The 20,076-nt window shown below is 39.3% G+C and overlaps 1 protein-coding gene across 11 annotated transcripts in view; it reads left to right on the forward strand.

Annotated features, from left to right (window-relative positions):
- PPP2R2C (protein phosphatase 2 regulatory subunit Bgamma) overlaps positions 1 to 20,076 on the forward strand; it is a 204,105-nt gene that overhangs the window by 163,821 nt on the left and 20,208 nt on the right. For all 11 annotated transcript variants that reach the window (XM_030032710.1, XM_030032884.1, XM_030033143.2 and 8 more), the window contains one exon: positions 8,229 to 8,393. In XM_030032710.1, the coding sequence (XP_029888570.1) occupies positions 8,229 to 8,393 (165 nt within the window). The remainder of the gene's footprint in view (positions 1 to 8,228; positions 8,394 to 20,076) is intronic.

The raw sequence follows: 20,076 nt of genomic DNA on the forward strand, positions 1-20,076 counted from the left end.
GCATTCTGGGGAAAAAAATCCGAAAGACAAATGTAATAATAACAAAAGAACTGAGTGAATGCTCACATGCCTGGAGTACTGTGGGTAGGGAGGGGAGAGACCACTAAAGCAGAATCCAGAACTATTGCTCTTGCTGGCCCTTAAGCTGACCTTTGCCAAATCTTTGGCTCTTCATGCCTCAGTTTCATTATCTGTAAAACATTGACACCACTACTGACTCTCCTTTGCTTTGAACTTAATGAATGGAAGATGTTTCCTAATCCTATTTTTAATTTCTTGCCAGATATCTCCAATTCCAAATGAAACTTGAGACGGAAAGTCCAGAAGTTGCAGCTTTGGTTCAGAATTTTGGTATTTTAAGTTCTGTCCCTGGCTTGCTGTTCGGCCTTGAGCAAATCTTGTTAGTCCCTTAGTCCTGAGGGACTCTGGTTCATATCAGCTGCCAGTTAAAGCAGTGACATCTTGGTTCCTAAACACATTTAAAGGGTCTGAATGTTCACCTCTGTGCTCCTCATGTTTTGTAAGTTTTATGGTGTTAGAAGACAGAAATAGAAAGCTAAATTAGGCACGAATCTGGCTGAAGCTTTAGGTATGACATTGTGAGGGAGCATGGGCCGTCTTGTACCGACAGCGGTACGCTAAGCATAAATGTGAGGCCATTGCCCAAGGAGCACCACTCCAGCATGCAGAGCTCCTTATTATCCACACTGTATAAATGTGTATTACCAATAAGACAGGAGGATGTACTGAATATATCATCCTATCTCTGGGTGAGCTAGATCTCAACAGTAGCTTAGTTTTTATACCTTGTTTACCTAACATGGACAAATTCTCTTTCGTGGCTAGTTCTGAGTAGCTGGTAAGTTTATTGCTACTGCAGTCTCTTAGCTATGTCCATGTCTTTCCTGCTTCCACTAATATTTCTTTTTCATCTCACTTAGGCTGTAATCCTCGAGCTAAGAAATCTCAGAAGCCCACCGAACTGTGTTAACATTACTTAACCTCTTCTTTGTATGCACTTTGTACTTGTTCTTTATGTTATGAGCAATCCCTTTACTTTGTGTTTGCACAGCACCTAACATAATTGTCTATGACTTGGCCTTCCACATAGAGCTAAAAGCCAATAGCAGCTTTTACTCTTTCTGTATCTCATAATCCTGGTTTGAGGAAAAATACAGAAAAAAAGCTGTCAGAAGCCTTTGTACTATCATAATGGCACCATCTAAACACCTGATGGAGACATTTTATTGCCAATCAAAATCAAGCCATTTAAATTGATATTTTCAGCAAATCACCACCTATGTGAGACTGTTGCCAGAGTTCCCAACTCCAGTATGATGTCTGAAGAATCATTGTTATAAAGACCATGGAATTAAAAAGGGAATTGGGCTGACATTGTACTACTAAGTAATTTTCAAGTATGGATCAATACCTTGCATTAGCAGATATTAGGTCCAAGACAGCTTGAAGGAGCACACACTTATGCAGCAGTTTCTGCTTGTGTGGTTCAGAAGAGTCAAATGGTACAGACAATGTAATTGCAACTCTCCAGGCTTTTAATATAACCCATATAGTACGTGCTTTTAGTGGAGCAGTGGGCGAATGCTGTGATAAAAAGCGTTGACGCTGTGGCTATTAGGGGTACTTAGAATATAAATACTGGATCATCTCTCTGCCTAAGGTAAAAACACTGGAAGTTGAAGAAAAGGCCAAATCCATTAACCTATTGACAATCCATTCCAGAAACCCTTGACTCTTGGACAGGTCTGAAAGACAGAGATTCAGAAGTTGGACCCTATCCAATGGTGTCCTTAACTGTCGTGACATGCCTATTGTAGAATTGTCATTCAATAGTGAAAACATACGGTGTATCTTTAAGAAATGAGAAGAAAGGAGTATGTGGATGGTTATTTAAAAGTTAGGGCTTGCTTCTTTCTTTCATAATAAGGTTGACGTAATCACATCATGATGTTATCAAGCATACTGAGGCCTGATTCTGTCCCTGCTTTCCTGATGTACACAACCTGGAAGAAAAAATGTAGCCATTTGGAATTAATTCCCTCAGCTGGCGCATGGTATAGGAATGATATAACCACCATGTAGGAAATGTAAAACTGGTAGAGCTTGATTTGTAAGCATCGCAGTTCCCTCCTTGTAATGAAAATAGTGTGCGCTAAATGACTAACAGAGGAAACCACTCAGAGAAATGCTTATATTAAAAGTGTAGAGCCTCAGCAGGACCACAGTAATCAATTACCCTAAACTGAAGCCCTGGCAGCTTCTATGAATTGCTATTGATTTCAGCTACCAGTCAGTGAATCTTTCTAGGACTAGGCTAGAGTGTAGGTGTGAGATGCAGACAAAATTAGGAGCTGGAAAAAACCTCTGTGGAAAACACAGGCAACAGCCAGGTTTGGGAAGATATATTATGCTGAAGTTTATTTTTTGAAAGTGCTTAAAAATTGTAAAAACCAAAGTCCCACACAGCGGTAAAAATGAAGTATCACATCAGCATATATTGAAATAAGAAAGATGAGAACTTCTGTTTTCTTACAAAGTTGTTATGGAAAATTCTGTCTGGCTTTCTAAAGAAAGCCTCTGTCTTCCATTGTGGTTGAATAAAGGGGGGTCAGTTAATTTTTTTTCCTGTAGCCTTCATCTGACCATACCAATGATTTTCTTCTTGCAGTGAACCCTCAAGTCATATAAAAATGATCCAAAATAACAATATAAGATTCAGTCCTCTATATGCTACAGATTGTGAGTTACAAGTTTGTTGTCTACAAAACTCAGTTTCTTATAGAATTCCTTGATGGTTTCAGGAAGATGAAGCAGCTATTTCTTTATGCATACTGTTCACTTCAAAAAGAATTTAATCCGTTTTGAGGAGACTGCTATGTTTCCATTATCATAAAAGGAAACTCATTCTGGGACCTTTTTTGCTCAGCAGGAACCCTCTGTATTTCCACATTCTCGTTATACATGTTTTGGCATGAGCATAAAGTAGGCGTGCTCATTTATATTCTAGCTGATCAAGTGGAGAAGTCTGATTAATGTCAATTTTGGATCAAGGTGAGGGTCATATTTGTAACCTGCACTAAAAGGAACTTTATGGAGTGACTTCTCCCAGAGGAGGATATTTCTGTTAGATCAGTGGCCCAGAGGCAGTGGAACAAATCTTCTTCCTCCTGTCATCCTCATTTTAATATCAGCTGCACAACAGCAGCACAAAATACTGGATTAGAACTAAACGTACCATATAACTGAATCGTGTACTCAGATCGCATCCCTTTCACCGTGTATCATTGCAGGTTGTTAATCATGCCTTTCCTTATGCTCTTTCCTCCTTGCTCTCCCACTGTTTTGCTTCCCTTCCTCTGTTCCCTCAGATCTTTCCCTAAAGCCTCCTTTTTCCTCTCTGTCAGGTCCTGTCCTGCATGCTCGCTCTCCTGTTACACAGCTGTTCTTGAATAATTTTGGGAAAGCAACATAGACTCTCTTAGCCAAAGTTAAAGGTTACATTGCCTTAGAGTATCTTTGTTGGCTTTCCCAAAATTAACTCCTGGTCTTGTAGCTCTACTAACCCAACTGTAAAAACATCATCTCTCACCATTGTGGTCTCTGAGCATACTAGACCTTTCGTTTCCATTTTGCTGTGGAGAGCATCTAGAAAATCTGTTGGCCTCTTCATAGCTTTATCTTGTTTCACTGAGCAAGGCAATGGAGGGGAGACCTGGTATATAAGACGGCAAACAGTTGGGTTAGGAGGGACAGACCTGTTCTATTTTTTGTGAGCAAGAAGATATTTTCTGATCCTTGTTTTAATGTTAATGAATTAAAAGACTGCCAGTCCATTTCAGCCCATTGCTGGCAAGGCGCTAGTTCAGCCTTCCCTTAGTGCAGGTAACTACAAGGGATCGAAATGCCTCGTTCTTGGCAAGCATGTGTGGGAGTCAAAGCAGTGTGAAGATCTTTTTCATTTTCTAAGGGGAAATTCCTACCCCATTCAGGCACAGGAACACCAGCTTTTTTAGGACAACAGAATTATATCCTAGTGCACTGCCAGTGGTGAACTGTTTGGTCTTTCTGTCTTAGATAGCTTTGGTCCTAGTTGTTTTGTCCATTCTCTGAAAATGAACCACACTACTTGTGTACAACAGGAGTCAGATGTGACTGGTATTTCAGATGTGAATGAACTGGGGGAGAGGGATGGTGTCCCACTCAAGACATCCCTCCAGAAGACAGGATTGTAAGGGAAGTCATCAGTGGAGGAGGAGACTCTACAGATTTGTGCCATTAGAATACTTTTCTGCTTAGCAATGGAGTTTTCATTTAATCAGTTTCTGCCAGATTCCCTCCTCTTTTTGCTCTTCAAGTTCACCAAAGGACCTGTTTCTGAAGCACACTGTCTGTTCCAGGTTTTTTTATATTTTCTTGCCATGCAATGTCGTGCTTAAAAGGAAGAAAAAGACACAAAGAGAAGATGGAAAAATAGAAATACAAAATGTCCCAAGGGAGATGCTTGCCCTTGCCATGTCATGCTAGTTTAAATACAGTTCCCACACATCACATGTCAAGCTGTACTTGATTGTTTTCAAATACCTGGCAAAAATCATGAGAGGAGGAAAATGTTCTTTTGTGTGACGTGCTTCTTTTCATACATTGGGTTCTGTAGCTGTCAAAGCAAAGGCTGTTTTTCCATCTATTATTACAAATTCATTTGGGGTAAATCTCTTCTGCAACTCTCTATTCCCTTGATTGTTTACTTCAATACAAGTGTTACTGTTTTATTTTTTCTAAATCTAAGGAAACGATGAATTTTCAGTAGTGCATTTTCTCTATGATCCTCAGTAGGCAATGAGGTTCCTTCTCAGTGGAGACTTAGATCACATCTGGAAATGCAGTCTCTTTCAAGTATTTTCTGCTTTTCTGGCAGGAGAATGGAATATTTAATTTCATTATTCAGCATAGGGTTATTCATTTCATGCAATGAAGGGAAATTCATCAATATTGTCTTCAGCATCCAGAAAAATGATACTTACCATGACTGTTTCACATACTCTATTTATATTTTATAGCTTTCTCATCACTCAGCAATTATTCATCTCTCTGCTGAGAGATGAAATTCTTGTATTGAGTTACTATAATTTCTCTGAACTCCTGAAAGCAATTCAATCACTGAAAGCAATTGCTTTTACTTAAAGGTATTTCTTGAGACACTGTATTGGGTTTGTGTGGTGGGGTTTTGGTAGAGGGGGAGGGGCTACAGGGGTGGCTCCTGGGAGAAGCTGCTAGAAGCTTCCCCAGCTCCAAGTTGGACCCGCCTCTGGCCAAGGCTGAGCCCATCAGTGATGCTGGTACCACCTATGGGATAACGTATTTAAGAAGGGGAAGAAGAAAAAAACCCTGCTGGAAAACCTGCAGTGGAGAGAGGAGTGGGATGTGAGAGAACCAACCCTGCAGACCCCCAGGCCAGTGCAGAAGGAGGGGGAGGAGATGCTCCAGGCGCCGGAGCAGAGATTCCCCTGCAGCCCGTGGGGAAGACCATGGTGAGGCAGGCTGTTCCCCTGCAGCCCACGGAGTCCACGGGGGAGCAGATCTCCACCTGCAGCCCATGGAGGACCCCACACCAGAGCAGGTGGGTGCCCGAAGGAGGCTGTGACCCTGTGGGAAGCCCGCGCTGGAGCAGGCTCCTGGCAGGACCCGTGGAGAGAGGAGCCCACGCTGGAGCAGGTTTTCTGGCAGGACTTGTGACCCCGTGGGGGACCCATGCTGGAGCAGTTCATGGAGAACTGCAGCCCATGGGAATGACCCATGTTGGAGAAGTTCGTGGAGGACTGTCTCCCGTGGGAGAGACCCCACGCTGGAGCAGGGGAAGAGTGATGAGTCCTGCCCCTGAGGAGGATGAAGCGGCAGAAATAACGTGTGATGAACTGACCCCAACCCCCATTCCCTGTCCCCCTGCGCTGCTGGAGGGGAGGAGGTAGAGGAAATTGCGAGTGGAGTTGAGCCCGTGAAGAAGGGAGGTGTGGGGGGAAGGTGTTTTAAGATTTGGTTTTATTTCTCATTATCCTACCCTGATTTGATTGGTAACAAATTAAATTGAGTTTTTTTCCCCCAAGTTGAGTCTCTTTTGCCCATGACTGTAATGGTGAGTGATCCCCTCCCTGTCCTTGTCTCGACCCATGAGCATTTCATTATATTTTGTCCTCCTCATTGCACCAGGGGAGAGGAGTGAGCGAGTGGCCACGTAATGCTTAGTTGTTGGCTGGGCGTAAACCACAACAGAGAGATTCACCAAATACAAATAATGGAATAAAGGTTATTTTTTTCCTGTTGATTTTCAAGAATACTTAGTAACACCTTGTAAAAGGGATAAATCAATGTTGCGACATCTTAACATTCATTGCACTAATGTTAATCATGATGGATTCTTGGAGATGGATGCAAATGTGATAGTGGAAGTAAGTGGGAATGCGGTTGAAATGCAACATTAATTCATTCCCAGTTGTTATTAAGCATCACGAGATATTCATAGTTTTGCTGATATTTTCCTTTTGAAACCACTTGCTGTAAAAAAAACCCCATCAGTGTGATGTATTTGTCTATGCAAAGTCATCAAGATAATTATCTCTGAATCTTTTGTAGTATGTTTAATTTCAGTGTAGTGTCCCAGATCTGCATTTTTGGGAAAGATCAAAGTATAGAGTGTAAAGGTGGTGATAGACTGTACCCCATTCCCACAGAAATCAATTAAAGGTCTTCCATTTGGGAAGTGGGCACAGTGGGAACAGAAACAGGCTTAGTATCACAATATGTGATTTATCTTGCCATCAGTAAAACAGATTTCTCATTTATCTTATCCTCTGAGATGTTTAAATTTTGAACTTCAGCTGATTCAAATTTTATGTTTGGGGAATCCAGGCACTGAGATGATTTGTGTTTCGGGCACTGAACTGGGACTCAGTAGATCTGGGTTTGTTCTGTCATGCATTTCCCATGTGATCTTATGCAAATCCTTTATTGCCTCTCACACAGCCTCATCAGTAAAATAGGGTAATGTTACTCTTCTTGTTCGAAGGATTTGTTAACATTTGGATGGCTTATCTACAAGGGATTGCTGAAGGCCATATGAAAATGTATAGTCTTATTTAAATGTACTGCTTTACATATATATCCTTCTTTCATTTTATGCTTCTACACCTATTGCTTTCTTACAGCCCTCACATGGGACCCTTTCTTTCATTCTTTTCTTTCTAAGCAATCTTCCACAGGCTGGCCTTCTCCTCCAAATACATGCTAATCAGGTCCTGGTTTTTAAGCTCACCAAGGCAGGTACTATGTATGACTAGATGTATATGTGTTGGAGAGGCACTATGTGAGCTGTACTTTATGTGGATAATCTTTGGTGATCCAACTGACAATTTTGTGCTTGGGAGACTAGATCTTTGATGTATTTTTGTTCCAGATATGTCCATTTAAATGATTCAGATGTACAGTTCTCAGTCACAGAAATTCATACTGATTTCACTAGTAAGCATCGTTTACATAAAACCCCAAGAATGCCTTTTCAGGTATGTCTTTTGCAAGTATTCAAATAGCAAAACCAATATTGTGCACAATTTTCTTTAGAAAAGATATTATATTAGTATATATTCACACAAAACTATTTGCATAAATGCTTCTGTGTTTGGCACATTTGCCTTTGCAAAAAAAAGTACATTTATTGTTTGAGGCTTTTAGCTTAAGCTACGCGTATTTTTTAGCATAAGGTGCATGGTCATAAAAGCCAGTGAGCCTTTAATGGAGTGAGCAGATCTGAGCTGTGCATTGTTCCCTATCAATCAGTATTATCTGGGACAGACCAGTGATTTCAATAGCAACTACAGGAGATATAACTACCTGCTCTCTATTAGTTTTAATGAAGGTGAGAATTCCAAATCCCCTGGAATACTGTTTCTTGATGTCTTTGCACACTGTGGACAAATGTTGACCTACTAATGGCATCTGCTGTAAAACCGTTGATGACTAGTGGCTCTTTGAGTTTGGGGTAGATGGGGCAGGTATGGAAATTTAAAAACACCAGACTGCCAAACAAATGAGTATATCTTTATCTAAAAGCATTAAACGTATGGACATTTAGATAATCATGCTTCCTTCAAGAAGTCAGTAAGAGTCATGGTTTACCTGTATACAACTGCATTTTCCTTAATGAAACTTCCATTCAGACATTGTAGATATAAAGCCAGCCAATATGGAGGACCTGACGGAAGTGATTACAGCCTCTGAGTTTCATCCCCATCACTGCAATCTCTTTGTCTACAGCAGCAGCAAAGGATCCCTGAGACTCTGCGATATGAGGGCCTCGGCTCTCTGTGACAAACATTCCAAGCGTAAGTCCTTGCTTCATTGATCCCCAGATGTCACTAAAGTCTTATTATTCATGGACAGCGTGTAGATGTGTGCATACCCCAGTGTACCAGCTTCTCAGTTGCAGGCACAGTTGAAAACAGCAAAAGGAAGAAAATTTTCTCGTCTATACAAGTATTACATATGAACTTGGTAACAGTCATGTCTGTGACTGGTCACTCTTGTGGTTCTTATTGCAGGGATCAGTGAAGAGCCCACAACTCTAGCAAAAGAGAGATGATTCCTAATGAAGGAAATATTGGGAATAGGGGGAGTGGAAGTATTTAAGTAAATGAGCATACTGTTTTGAATACACAACTACTGTTCTGAATACTGCAGCAAGTAAATTTTGTCATTTAAACTGTCTTCAGAACTTTGAATCCATTTTCTGGATTAAAAAATGTTGGAGTCTTTCCTAAAAATTTAGCCCGGCATTCCCTGTATGTACTTTTCAATAATGTGTCTGTACAGATACAGAGGAAATAATGCAGTAAGTAATATTGGAGGAGGAGAAAAAGGTATTGTGTTGGTATAGGTGTCATCTGTCCTAAAGTGATTTTATGTAGCCTGTGAGACACTGAGACAGAGCCACCAATTCACGACAGTTCATATCCGAAACCTACGTAAGAACAAGGAAGTAAAATGTTAAAATGTGGGACTGTCTTTGTTCTCGAAGTAAAGGATGAAGAAAAATGCATGTTCATAATGTCTTGCTATCAGCTCTTTATAGTTTGGATAAGACAGAATATGGTTCTTCCCACCAGTAATCTGGCAAGCCTGGGCACTTTGCCTTGTGCAAACAACCTGTTTATTCCTGGTCTTCTGAGAGTGAAAACCACTAGGAGCTGAGAACCTAATGAACGAACTGTGGTGGCTCTGCTTTAGCCACCTTCCGGACCAGGGCTTCTGGGACACTTCCACCTCACAGTATTGGATCACAGTTTCTTTTGCAGTGTTGAAACATTGGGAAGGAAATTCAGGAGAAATTATCTTAGTGCCAGGGGCACATAAGAGGTTTTATGTCACTCAGTTCCTACTTGAACCTTTTGAGGTAGGTGGATCTTATTAGTAGGGGCAGCAGTGGGGGAAGAAAACATGTGAAGATTTAAGTGAGACATAAATGGTGCACAGATTTAGCACACAAGCTATTTTTTTAACTGAAGTAAATGCAGTAAAGAGCCCATGACTAGGCCTTTTGGCTGCAAGGAGAAGTGTACATGCTCAGAACCTCGTAGGATGTGGTCTCCAATTATAGAAAATAACCTTTCAGGACAATTTCCTAAGCAGAGAAGTGTTTTACCGTTGTTAGCTATATCCACTTGTACTTGTAGGGGGAATTCAATACCATGAAGTGAAATGTGAGCATGGTACAATCTGGTATATTGCTGTGAGTTATCCTGTCCCACTTAATTGTTTTGTTCCATAATACTTTCATTTCTTCCTACTAATAAGGCCTCCATGCCCCTGTAACTCTGTGCCAAATGCCAATCATAACTTATTAAAACAACAATACGGTAACCCTGGATGAAAGAAGTCATTTTATGCCAGAAGGGAGCGCAAGGTCTAATGGTCATTGATTAAACCCCATTTTCCAGATCTATGAGTTAGAAAATAGCCATTTAATGTAGCGTTGCCGCACTGAACTCAAGTCAAGCTCATTGAGAAGCTGAGTGTGTCTCCACACACATGTACAATACAAAATTGGTACAGTGATGGTAAAACTTCCAAAGCGTTAAAAGGAATAGGCCCACGTACTGCTGATTGGAGTGGTTTGAGTATAGCTCTCAGAGGCAAGCAAAACTAATTACATAAAGCCCATAGCAACGTAGAAGGATATATCGTAAAAAACAATCATTCTGGGAAATCAAATATATGCACAATTATCTCTTTAGTACCTTCACTGTGCATCTGATTCCTCTTTGTCGTTGCTTTACGCACAGCGCATACGCATAATCAGTACCCTACTCTCCTAGCTGAGCTTGCCTTTCCACCTTTCCCCATAACTGGCTTCACTTCTTAACCAAACCAGCTACAGTGACCTTACTAGTCACTGTAAACCTTTATGTCCTGCCATGCAAGCCTACTTTCTTAATTCAGTCTAATATCACTATGTACTGTATTTCAGATGCTGTTCCGAGATTGTCATGGATATACATATTTTTACGGGTAAAAGATCCAATGTAAAACTTATAAAAAATACCTGGATGCTGAGCATATGTTGTGAACTTTTGGGTTTACTCCTTTTTCAGACCCTTTGTTATCCAAATTGCTATAGCTGGGCTAAAGTCAGTTGCAGCTTTTGGGGGAAAGCCCCTTCCATTTGTACAAATCTAGATAGTGCCATGAATAATTACTGTGCCATACTGTATAAATAAATTACACGCTAATATCTGTAGTGTAAGTCACTGACACAGGCTGTTAATAAATAATAGTGCTCTTGAAGATTTCTAGTTTGCTAAACTCAGTGGCAAAATCTCTCTGTTCAGCATTAGTGACAGCAACACTACAAGGTTTCCCTTATAAATCTTTCATGGCTCTGATGTGGAAGAGACAACAGATTTCTTCCGTATCTACTCATCCTTGGTGCCTATGCTGAGATTTATTAGCAAGCTGCCAATTTCTGTGATGAGTTGTAATGGGGACCTCTGTCCCTTAGAAAAATTATCTCAGACCACCAAATCTATTCATAAGGCACTGAAAGAATATCAGGTCAGTAGCTGAGTTTTAAATGGTCATTCAGATACTGATAAGGTGTGATAAAATGTGCTGTTTTTCTAATAGACTACCTGAAACTGCTTCTTATAACACCTCTTTAATAGATCATGCAATGCTGGGTGAACAATCAGAAGCAAAACATATGTGGCCATTACAAATGGATATCCAGGAAAGCCCAATCTGTAACCATAGGGGAGATACATACATAATATTCTTCTGTGTTATTATCAGACTCTGCAAGTAGTGGGAGAGAATTCCATCAAAATATTGTGGAGAAGAGGTCAAAAAAAAGATGAACGTCTCTGCTTACTTAGAATATTAGAGGGATGGGAATAAGGAAGAAGGTGTTCTTGCAGTCCATGGAGTTATAGGTAAAGATTTAAAACAGATGTGAAAGTCAGACTCCAGCAGCAAGAAATAGGGAATTAATTTAAGTAATATGGAAGCTTTCATCTAAATAACATACGTGGCAAAATACCCAATGGCCGTCTTTGAGGTGTTATTCAGGCAACATGCAGGGCAATGCAGTGTGGAAAGAAGGCAGTATATGGGAAATCTGTGACAACAGTGAAACAAGGGAAGCTAACAGCTGCAAAAGTATCATTGTTAGAGCAGTTGGCTGGGAACATCCAAGAAATAAAAGAATTACCCCCTACCCCAAATTCCATAAGTTCTCATGCAAGAGATTCAGGTGACAAGGAAGACAAGCATAAGGATGCTGTTGCAGTAAGAGCGTCCTGACTAAAAAATACTTATAGCAGTATAATATGCAACTGTTCAATTAATAAATAGTTGCTAATTTGGTTTTGATCTTTTCTTGTTAATATTATGTTCAGACCTCCTTATAAATGTGCATGGAGGTAACATCATCCTTCCAAACAGCTTGTAGACTAGATAGGTACACATGGCTGTTTCAGCAAATCCTCTAATAAAGCAATCAGCTAAAGAAAACTGAGCTTGAGCATGTGAAGTCAGAAAAAAATGAAGAGCTTTTTCAGTAGTTAATCAGAATTATTAAATTCAGTATTAAGTGGTAAATAGAAACTGTATAGTTATGCAACATGGAAATTTAAGTCACTCAAGAGTATAACTCCTATTGATATTCTGTGTAATAGCCTAAATATCTTAAAGTCATTGCATACTTCAGAAGTTGTAATCTATTTAAAAGCCATATGTTGCTTTAAGGGTTTTTTTCAGTGTTCATTTCTTAATATGTATTTGTAGACTAAAATCCTATTTCTAATTATCCATTACCCATGTGAAAAATTTACAACAAAATACTTCAAGGAAGGAGGAGCTACAGTTTCAAGTTTATTGCTTCGTGTGCCATGGTGGTCTTTAAAATACAAACTTGGGGGTTACATAATGCAGTTAGCCTCTGTCACCATTAGTTCATGCTTTCCATCCTCCATACAGACTTCACAAGCTTCTGGCATCTGCGTCTATAATAGGAGCCATTTAGAGCCCCCCTCCCTTTGACCAAAGAAGCATTTGTAGATGACAGGCAATCCTAACAGTCGTCTTCTCTGGACTCTTCCTGAAAGGGGCAAAACAGCCCAGATCATGCCTCCCAATTCCATGGGATGGATAATTAATATCTTAAAAGTATAAAATGGTCTTCGGAGCAATGCAGAGTGAATTTGGGGTTTGGTTTGTGACCCAAAGATGGGGGTGTTGTCTTTTTTCCTTTTCCACATTTATTTGAAATCCAGGCATGAAAGAAATGCCAGCCCTTCCCCAAGGATAAATGCCGCTATCCTGTCAGTCTGGCACATAACTCAATTTGGTTATCTGCTGGTTTTTTGCCTTTGATTGCCTTTGATTTTAAACTTAAAAATTCAGAACTTTGGAAGCAGCCAAAACAGAAATCAAGGATAATCTACTTGAATATGTTGAATTTTTAAAATTAATTATATTTACCAGTCATTTAAAGGAGGTTGGAATTTCAGAGATGAGACAGCTTTCAGATCTCTAACTGAATATGGATTATCTTTCATTTGCAACAAAGAACAACCAGATGCACAAAAAAGCCTGTGACAGAATACCCCTGCTGGATTTGCTAATTAATATTGACCTTTCCAAATGAATGATGCTTATTGTATGACTGGAAGAGAGACAACTTCCTTTTCTTTTATGTGAGCTTTACATCTAAAATATGCTTTCTATTTCTGCATATCAGGTTATCATCTGAGAGAGAGACAGCCACCCTTCTCCCTTTGTGCATTGAGAGGCCACTGTCAAAGTAATGTCCACTTCAGGCAAAATCTGCAAGGTTTCATGTGACAGGAGTGAAACTTATCTGAGCTTCCGTAATGATTTGACCCTATGCTTTAATAAAGGCTTGTTCTCCTTATCCTAATTCTGGTTTTATTTTATAAGCCTGCACTACAAAGGCATATATTCATTGCTGATTTTATATCCCCAATGAAAAAATGTACCTGTATCCTGATAGTTTTGTAATTATGACTGTCACTGAAGATCTGTTACTACAGTTTCACGCATGCTAAACTAGATCCTGGAAGGGATCCTTCCTTGTGCAGGAATCCCATTGAAATTTTGTAGAAGATTGCCTTTAGCACAGGCTCCAAAGCTTCCATTCTGCTCAGTTTGGATGAATGTATAATAAAGACATTTAAAACATGGCTAATGAAAATTTCAAAGTGTTTCTACAGAAATGCAATTACGTCTATATAGTATTTCCTCCAGTTGTGCAAGATATGTTAAAATTAAATCAGAGGAAGAAAAAAACTGATTTATGTACTTCTAGCTATCAAATAGTAAGAGGAAAGAGAAAAGCCTGAAGCAATGGTAAATGATTTATGATTGAAGAGGTGTTTCATTAACCCCTCTCCCCCAGCCACACACAGATAAAGCAAATAATTGCTGTAAGATTGCTTTAATTATTCAGGCTATTAAAATTCCTGTCTTGTTTGCTTAATTTTTTAATAGCAACAAATACTGCTTTTCAATGTCTCATGAAACCAACATTATTCTTTCAAGATCCTGTTTCACTGGGGGATAAACCTCTGACTTATCACTAACCTTATATATCAAGATTGGAAAGACCACATGAATTTGGCTGTAGAGTAGTAGTTTTGTGTCCCACAAACTCTGTGAGATTGCTCACAACATGTGGCATTAAACGTGCACATAAGTCTTTGTGAGACCGAGATTTAAAGAGGCTTGATCTTCTAGATTGGCTTTGTGTTTTTTCACTTCCTTGCTCTCTTTAGCACCATTTCTCTTTATTAACAAACTCACTGGCAAAGTTACATTAATACAAGCAACTCTGTAGTGAAGCTCCCACCCACTGATCTTTAGCTATTGATCTGGCTTTGCCTTTCAGCACTAATCCACTATCCCTTGTGGTTTGTGACAAGCTGCAGCAACTCACTGCAGATGGTAAAACAGATTCTTAAATATTGATTTGAGGCTCCACTTTTAAAAGCCATACTCTCTAGAGGTATTGATGAGAAGTCTAGTTTTAATATTGGGTCATTGCATAAAAGAATGCTTTACGATAGGTGGAATTTCAGTCTTGTGGTGCGGAGGTAGCTTCAGAAACTTGCTTTTACTCGAAGGAAAATGATGTGTAAGTGACCAGGGCATGAAGACGTGCCCTCTGAATTATATGAAAACAAATAGAAAATTGAAATATAAAAAGATACTGCTTTTCCAGTTTAAAACAGGGTAAGCAACTACAGGCTATGGTAACATAAAATGTTAAATAATTGTGGTTACTTGTTTATACTTCATGTCTTATAAAATAATTGTATTTTTGATTGCTTATGAAGGTGGACTCAAAAATTCCCACACATGTATAACAATATTAATCAGTATGGAACACGAAGGCAAGGTTGTCACGTTAGCAGAACATCCTGATCTTGAAAGAGAATTTCTGAAGGAGGTGAATGTGTGAGTGGATTGGCTTAATACAAAAAAATAAAACATTCAGAGACAGTGAAAGATAGAGTAAGTAATAATGGTAAATCAAACTATTATCATAAACAATTAAGCTAAAAGGCATAAAGAGACCATGAATTTCAAAGGGAGCTTTGCGATTGGTCTTGATTCATTTAGAATGAACTCACAAACTCTTTTGTATGAAATCCTAAAGTAGATTTCAAACAGTGCATAATAATGACTATACCTGGGCAGACTAGAGGTCCTTCTAGCCCAGTATTCTGGCTCTGATAGTGGGCAGTAGCAACATCAACAGAAAATTTAAGAACAGAGCAAGCGTACAATCTTTAGCCTCTGCAATTTGCAGTTGGAACCTTGGGGTTCAGGGACTTTAGTCACAGTGAACTTACTGCATTTAACAATACTCAAATGGATGTTTGGGGTTTTTTTTCCTTGAATTGTGCAGTTACTTTGAACCTGTGTATAATTTTTACCATTCACAATATCTTTCAGTAAAGTCTTTAGTAGCTTAATTAGGCATACATATTACGAAGAACCATCTGCTCTGTACTTACCCTTTCCTAGTTTCACTTGGTGACCCCTACTTGTTGATTGGAAGAGACAGTGTACAAAGTGAAATGTCATTCCCTATTCATCCTTTCCATGCCACTCTTAATTACAAACCCCTCAGTCTTTCCTAGGCTGAGGAGTCCCAGTCTATTTAGTCATTCCCTGCATCAAAGTAATTTGATACTTCTCGTCATTGTTATTGCCCATTTTTGTGTCTTCTTGAGACCTCTACCACATTAGAGATAAGACCAGAACTACACATAGCTCAAGATGTAAGCACAACTTGAATTAAATGGCACAAAAAAAGTAATGCTTTCTGTGTTGAATGATAGTAACAAGTGTCATGGACTTAAACCAATGAATGTGATTAGTATTTTCATAGAAATTCAATGAAATTTAGCTTAGGTTTTTTATACTAAACTTTATGAAATATATGTGGTGGAGCAAATCACAGCTGTCTTGGGGAATGGTGCTAATTTGCCATCTAAACATACTAGAGTTTTGTGAGAAACATTTAATTCGTGTAACCATGTATTCCAGAAAAAAAGAATGTTTAGAAGTGTTTATTTATGAGCTATCAGGAGAGCATATTGGTTCTTGTTCCTTTTGCAAGTTGCTGTGGCTAGTCTGTCAAGATGGGTGAAACTCCATACATTTCTAAGTACCATTTTCCAGTACATTTTAATCAGGTATTGAAGCCATTTTCATTTGGGATCTGAAATGAAAGAGAGGCTTAATTTAGATGATAAATTGTTTGGCCTGAGACTGCATCTGTTTTTTGTGTTTATGCAACTTAAAGCCTGCTGAGAGATTACCTGATCCACCACCAGTATTCCCAGGTCCAGTTGAAATACACCTGTTTTGTGTGTACCTGTGTAACCCAGAGGTTATCTGAAATAAGTCCTTAATTCAGCCTAAGTGCAGACTGTTTGCATGCTTGGATAATAAAAAGGAAAATTATTCTCCCTCTCTTGTTCCAGCATCTTCACCGTCTCTGGCCTCTATGGTCTTCTGCCTCCTCATTTACCCTACTGCCTCTTTTTCCAGTGTTGCCAAAACTGTCTTCACCCATTTGTAGCTGTGACCCTTGAACAGGAACTGGAGAATTTTCTACATCCATTAGCTGTCTTTGGAGGATTTCCAGGGACTTAGAAATCTAAGTAACAACACTTAAATACCATAATACCAGAAGTTTTCAGGGCAGGATACAAGCTATAAACAGTATCCTCTAGAAAAAAAAAGCTTAGTAAGTTAATATTTGTTCATAAGTAGAAAGAAAATAGCTTCAGAAGAAGCTGTGTTTTTTTCTGCTATAGGGAATGACTTTTTAAGGCTGCTAATGATTTTATCCTATGAATGATGGGATTTCTTACCAAATCTGTGGAGCTGGTAAGCTTTCATCTTCAAGTTTTCCCTGGTTTTGTTTTTGTCGTCGTCGTCCCCGCTCCCTCCCAGGTAATCACATGTTCTGCAATATGTGTAAGCATGATTCATCTTTGCTTTTCTTTTTAAATATATTTGGCTCTGTAATAGCAAAAATTTGGTTTTATCTGTAGTTCTGCTTCTGGTCAGCAGTAATAGAAATTTTCAAGGTTCATATCTTTATGCCTTAAGCAGTACACAGCGTTATCATCAAGGGTCTTCTCCTTTGCTAGTTGTCTGTTTTTCTTTTTGTTTACTGATATTTCATAGTAAACCCTTGCAGTTATCATCAAATGCTCAGGCCATGATAACGAAATTTTGGCAAAGCTTGTACTCTATGTTTCTCTCTTTTTAAAGCAATGAAAGATTTGTTTAACTGAATACAGTTGACATTTCTTTTATCCCATCAATCCATTATACACTTATAAATTCAGGTCGGAAATAAAAAGTAGCTCCAGATAAACTTTCGTTATATTAGATAATTTTCTAACCCCTGGCCCATATTATCTCAGATACTGTTATTGCTTTCCCTTTAAATAGATCATTCTTCTTTGTGATTTTAAAAGCATTAGTTGTGTTTGTATTTTGGAACCATCTGCCTTGCAACAGTGCTGTGAGTACTTGTGTTTTTATTTCACCCAGACAAAAGAGTGAAGGTAAGAGGAAAAGAAGTGGAAGGAATGTTGAAAATTCAGCCAAGACATTACCCAGGGTCCTCTAATATAATGTAAATAATCATGCATGCTCCTTGTTGCGATGATACAGGATTTTGTATGCTATATTGGATTGTGACACTGCACCCACCATATGAGCCATTTTTAGCATTGTTATTATTTTTTAAAGTTCACATATGCCAGAATTTACACCCTGCAATGATTAAAGCTCTGCCCAGTGAACAAAATACTAATTTTCAGTGGCGCTGGGATCTGGAGAACACCAATGACTCCATGAAAAATGTGCGTCTTTGGAAATGGGAGAAACAAAGAGAAAAACCCTTTATGAGAACATGGGGTTTTACGTTTTCTAAGGCTGAGTTATTTTTGGCTATTGCTAGGATAATGGTTAACTACAGTCTACTCGCTATTTTTCAGTGGAGTGCACACAGTAGTGCTGTTTGATTTATCACTTTCCTGTGTTCCTAGCTGTTTGATATCCTTCTTTCACAATTACATATTTGGGAAACTGGAATATTGTACAGCAGTGAAAGGTAGCTGGCAAAGCAGAAGAGGAAGGCAGTATTGGTGACTACCAGCTCTCTCTCCAGGCCATTATAGTGGGATTTCAAAGCATGCACTCACACCTCGTGGCCCTTGCAGTTTGTGTGGTGTGTGTTGAGTGGAGCGAGACATTCCAATCTAAACATTATCAGACATTTTTGGCAATTAATGTAAAACTAAGAACAAGATGTGTAAGAAAGGTTACATTCACATGTGCAGCCCTAATTTTTGTCCGCCATTAGTTCTTCTTTAGATTTGAACTTGAAGAATAGTTTGGGTTGGGTTTTTTTCTTTATTGGATGTGTCTTGTCCAAAACGTATAGCTTTCAATTTTGTGGACTCAGGCTCGTATTAAAATAAATGGTAAGTTGCAGTGGCAGCACCTACAACACCCAGAGTGCAACTCACTGGCTTGGTGAGAGCCACAAGGGTGTTAGTGGGAAGTGCGTGCACCTCACTCTTCTTAGCTTGTTCCTGTCCCCCCCCCTTTTTTTTTTTACTTTACACATCTGCATGTATTTCTGCGTGATAAATGCACACCGTAGAGATGCCTTTTCTATCCACTGATTCTAAGGAGAGTCTCCATGTCTACATTACATCAGAGAAATTCAAGGAACACTAAGAATTTTTTTTATGAGAGATAAGAGTTTGTTTTTCAGCAGATGGCAGTTCCTTTTGAAAAAGAAGCAGCATATTTTTCTGCTGCAGATTTTCTTCAGGATTCAGGAAGACAGTGCTCTGGCAAGTATCCTTCACCCAACCCTTCCTTCTCTCCAAAGTCTGGACTTCTGTGAAAAGCTACCCTGGTTTTTAACTTGTGAGCAGGAGGCCATGCAGAAAGGGATTGAGCATTTTTATTTCCCTAAGCAGACTTCCCAGTTTACCCTTGTATCTGCCAGCAGAGTAAGGGGCAGGAATGGTGTCTTCCTTGGAGGCTCCTCCCCACCACTGGCTGTACTCAGAGATAGGCTCAGCTTCCCTCTGTAATCCCATGATATTTCTCTATTCCACAGTCCTGTCATCAAGGTCATATTTAAGTCTGAGCAGTGTCATGTGAAAGCTCAGCACACCACACCATTTGTGATTCCTATGTTCGTTAGTTTGCAACTAGACAGGTAGCTTTGTGTCTTTCGTACAATTAGCACTGTGAAGGTTATCAAGAACAATATTAATGAAAGTTAAATACTCTTTTTCATGGCAAAAGTTAGTTATTAAGAAGTTAATCAAGAAATTAATCGAGGAGTATAATAGAATTTGTAATCGCATCTCAGTAAAGTTCTGATTCCAAGCCTTGGTCTAACAAGATTTATTTAGATATAGAAAAATAAGCTAGATTTGAAGCCTTGTGGTTGTGGTGCTGATTGCCCCCTGGCATAAGAATGGCCTCCGAAAGACAAGTCTAAACTGTAATGAACAGAAAATGTGTTTCCAGTGCAGGCTGGCAAACCTGGTTTTGCAAACGGTGGGCCAGCACCGTGTTTTCTCCTATCAGCTTGAAGAGGCTGGGGTTGAATTTGAATTGCTTGCCTGAACTGAAGTCCAAGTCACATGGCCGTCACTGCTGTTCTGTCTCCAATTACTCAACTTGTATTAGCCAAACTGAATAAAGACTATGCTTTTTTCCAGTGTATGCATAACCTTATGTTGATGCTAAACCAGAAATAGCCAAGACCCAAGAACACCGTATCTCACTTTCATTTCCTGAGGCCAATGCCTTGTTCTGGTTGCTCAGGCATATGCTGCTAGTTGCTAAGCTTCTCAGTAACACTGGGAGTTGCTGCTTAATTTCCTGTAACAATTTTCCTGGCTTCGTTATGCTGACTGTAGGAACTATCTGCAA

Source organism: Aquila chrysaetos, chromosome 1 (genome assembly GCF_900496995.4).
Source record: "Aquila chrysaetos chrysaetos chromosome 1, bAquChr1.4, whole genome shotgun sequence".
Taxonomy (NCBI): Eukaryota; Metazoa; Chordata; class Aves; order Accipitriformes; family Accipitridae; genus Aquila; species Aquila chrysaetos.